At 39.9% G+C, this 2,581-nt stretch overlaps 1 protein-coding gene across 3 annotated transcripts in view; it reads left to right on the plus strand.

Moving 5' to 3' along the window:
- Nucleotides 1-1,079: 1,079 nt before the first annotated feature.
- LOC106328287 overlaps nt 1,080-2,581 on the plus strand; it is a 2,947-nt gene continuing 1,445 nt past the window's right edge. The window contains exons 1-5 of one of the 3 annotated variants that reach the window (XM_013766702.1): nt 1,080-1,380; nt 1,542-1,608; nt 1,715-1,829; nt 1,961-2,038; nt 2,157-2,559. In XM_013766702.1, coding sequence (XP_013622156.1) covers nt 1,371-1,380; nt 1,542-1,608; nt 1,715-1,829; nt 1,961-2,038; nt 2,157-2,559 — 673 coding nt within the window. In that variant the 5' untranslated portion in view covers nt 1,080-1,370. Of the gene's footprint in view, nt 1,609-1,714; nt 1,830-1,960; nt 2,039-2,156; nt 2,560-2,581 lie in introns of all 3 variants that reach the window. The other 2 variants (XM_013766701.1, XM_013766703.1) reach the window with 2 other exon arrangements.

Raw genomic sequence — 2,581 nt, forward strand, 5'->3', positions numbered from 1 at the left:
TTATGGACTCAGTCACACCATGACTAGGGAAAACTCGAGGGGCGTTGGATGCTGACATGTCTACGATTGGGCGTATAGGCTGGTCAGGCGCTAGCAGGACTGATACCACAGGCGCCCTATCAGGGGCATTAACTGGCGAAAAAGTACCACCTGGTTGTTTTTTTGAATGCTGGTTGCAGCTTCATCGCGTGTCCGAGTAATCGCAGCCTGAAAGATATATAAAGTATGTAGTCACTGCACACATCAACATCAACATAGACGAGTCCTGACCTAGTTACACTGTGAGATGGGGTTACACAATTCACATACACAGCTAGTATAGAACAAAACATATGTAAATGAATACAATAAAAGATTCCATAGTACTAAGACAGGCTAAGTAATATAGTACCAATGGGTACTGGTACCTACGCGAGGAATGTAATAGACTCATAATAGTAGAAATTCTATAGCAATACAGATGAATAAGCCAAAGTGTTAGTGTTTACTTACAGTGCTGGAGTCCAATCATATCTTTAAAAGCATGCAACACAATTCAGTCGCTACTATACTATCTCACATGTTACTATAGTATAGTTTTGTTCGCTTACCATATACATCACTATCTCCAACCCCGAAACTTAGATATACAATCTCTGCATAAACTACTGAAACTTAGACTACTGACACAGACATGCAAATCTTTCATTTTTTTCTGGAGATACATAAAAATAACAGCAAAAGGTAAAATTTGAAATAGATGTTAGGTTATCTTCTTATTATAGCCGTCATACACTTCTTTCATCGATCTGCAAAATCAAAGTCGTTGTTGAGTGAATTACAATGTTAGTGTTGCCGAAAATGGCTCTCAACCTAGAATTCTAGTCAATCCAAATCGGACTTACCGTTGCGCTGCGCGGTAACTTGTGCTTCATCGATGTTCAAAGATTTGTGTCAAAGTGAAAGAAATCTTTTGATTGAAGAAGACAAGTAGACATCAAACTTTTTTCATGCGGAGAGATAAAAATATTTTTGTCACTTTTTAATATGGTTCTACGGTTAATTTCGGTTTTCCTTATGGATATGCAAAAACCAATTCCCCTAAATGTTTTTTTTAACTCTGCTTGTCATCGGAGTCATCCATCACACAGAATCTCTCTCTCTTACCAAATCCGCCATTAACAAAGAAGGAGAGAGAAACGTAGTCAGAGATCGAGCTTCTACTTATAGTATAAGAACCCCTAGATTCCTTCTCTAAAAAAAACCCACACCTCGAACTCTCCAACAATGCTCCCACCTTCCTCTTCCTCTGTTTTCTCGAGAATCCTCGCCACTTTCTTCTTCGTCTAAGAGAACATCCATTCTTGTTTGCTTTCTCCTCATTGCTTGCTATGGAACTTGGTAAATCTCGATTCTACTCTTATTCTATAGCTGGAAGTGATTATCCAGACGCCATACCCAAACCTTTCTCTTCCTCTGTTTTCTTGTTTATAAACTTTTGAAAATCTTGAAACTTTCAATCACAATGTTGAGTGCATCATCTTCCTTTGCTCCTGCATCAGCTGCTGCTATGACCATGGCTTCTTCACCACTCGTCTCCAGATTTGCCGCTCATCGTACTACTCTCAGGTGATCCATCTCTTTCACTTATATATATATATATATGTATTGAAAGATGGGATCTTTTGTGGTCCGCCATTAGGATACATTGGTTTATGTTGTTTACGATCATCAGGTATGATCTTCCTTGTTCTTCTGGGATTCAAATGAAGACGAGGAACCCTTCTGCATACCCTCTCTTTCTCAATCAGCTTAATAACGACGCACCAAGAACCAAATCTTACAAAGAGGTTTTACTTTGCGAGAACCACACAATGATTCTTGAATCAACCATATGAATTGAGAATAAAGAGTTATTGATGTTTTGGCATTTAGCAGCATAAGGTTTTACTCATGTGTTTGCTGTTTTCTTGGTTTACAGGTCATCAAGCCTTTCCGCCAAATGTTTGCTCGAGAGATCTCTTCTCAATTCAATGACTCTGATATTTCTATTGCTAAGGTATATGTATATATAAGAACTTAAAAAACTCTTGGTGATGTGTCTTGAGTTCTATTTTTGTCACACCCTTGAGAAGCTTTATTTTTACTCATCTTTTTATTGGAAATGGACTCAACAGGTTCTCTTGTACATTGCTGCTGAAGACGAAGCCTTCTTGGCTTTTAACCGGGAGATGGATGCTCGGTTTTTCATGAGAGAGAGGGAAACTATCCAAGACAAGACAGATTCTGAGGAGGAGCTGGAAACTGATCCGAGCGAGACAGATTCCGAGGAGGAGCAGCTGTTGCAGTTAGATGGAAAGAGTATAACCGAATCGCTAAGCGCACTAGACGCAATTTCCAAACAAGTAGAGGCAGAGTTAGTCTCACGAGGCATCAACAGCTGCAACTCTGTTCAAGTCCTCGAAGCTGTAAACACAGTCCTCTTCGACACGAGAGCCTTCAAGAGGACATCAACATGCTTTGATGAAGACCCAAAGGATTCCTACCTTCACTCTGTACTTAACTCTAGATGCGGCACTGGTAAAAAACACCCCCCCCCCCC

Source organism: Brassica oleracea, chromosome C3 (genome assembly GCF_000695525.1).
Source record: "Brassica oleracea var. oleracea cultivar TO1000 chromosome C3, BOL, whole genome shotgun sequence".
NCBI classification, from domain to species: domain Eukaryota; kingdom Viridiplantae; phylum Streptophyta; class Magnoliopsida; order Brassicales; family Brassicaceae; genus Brassica; species Brassica oleracea.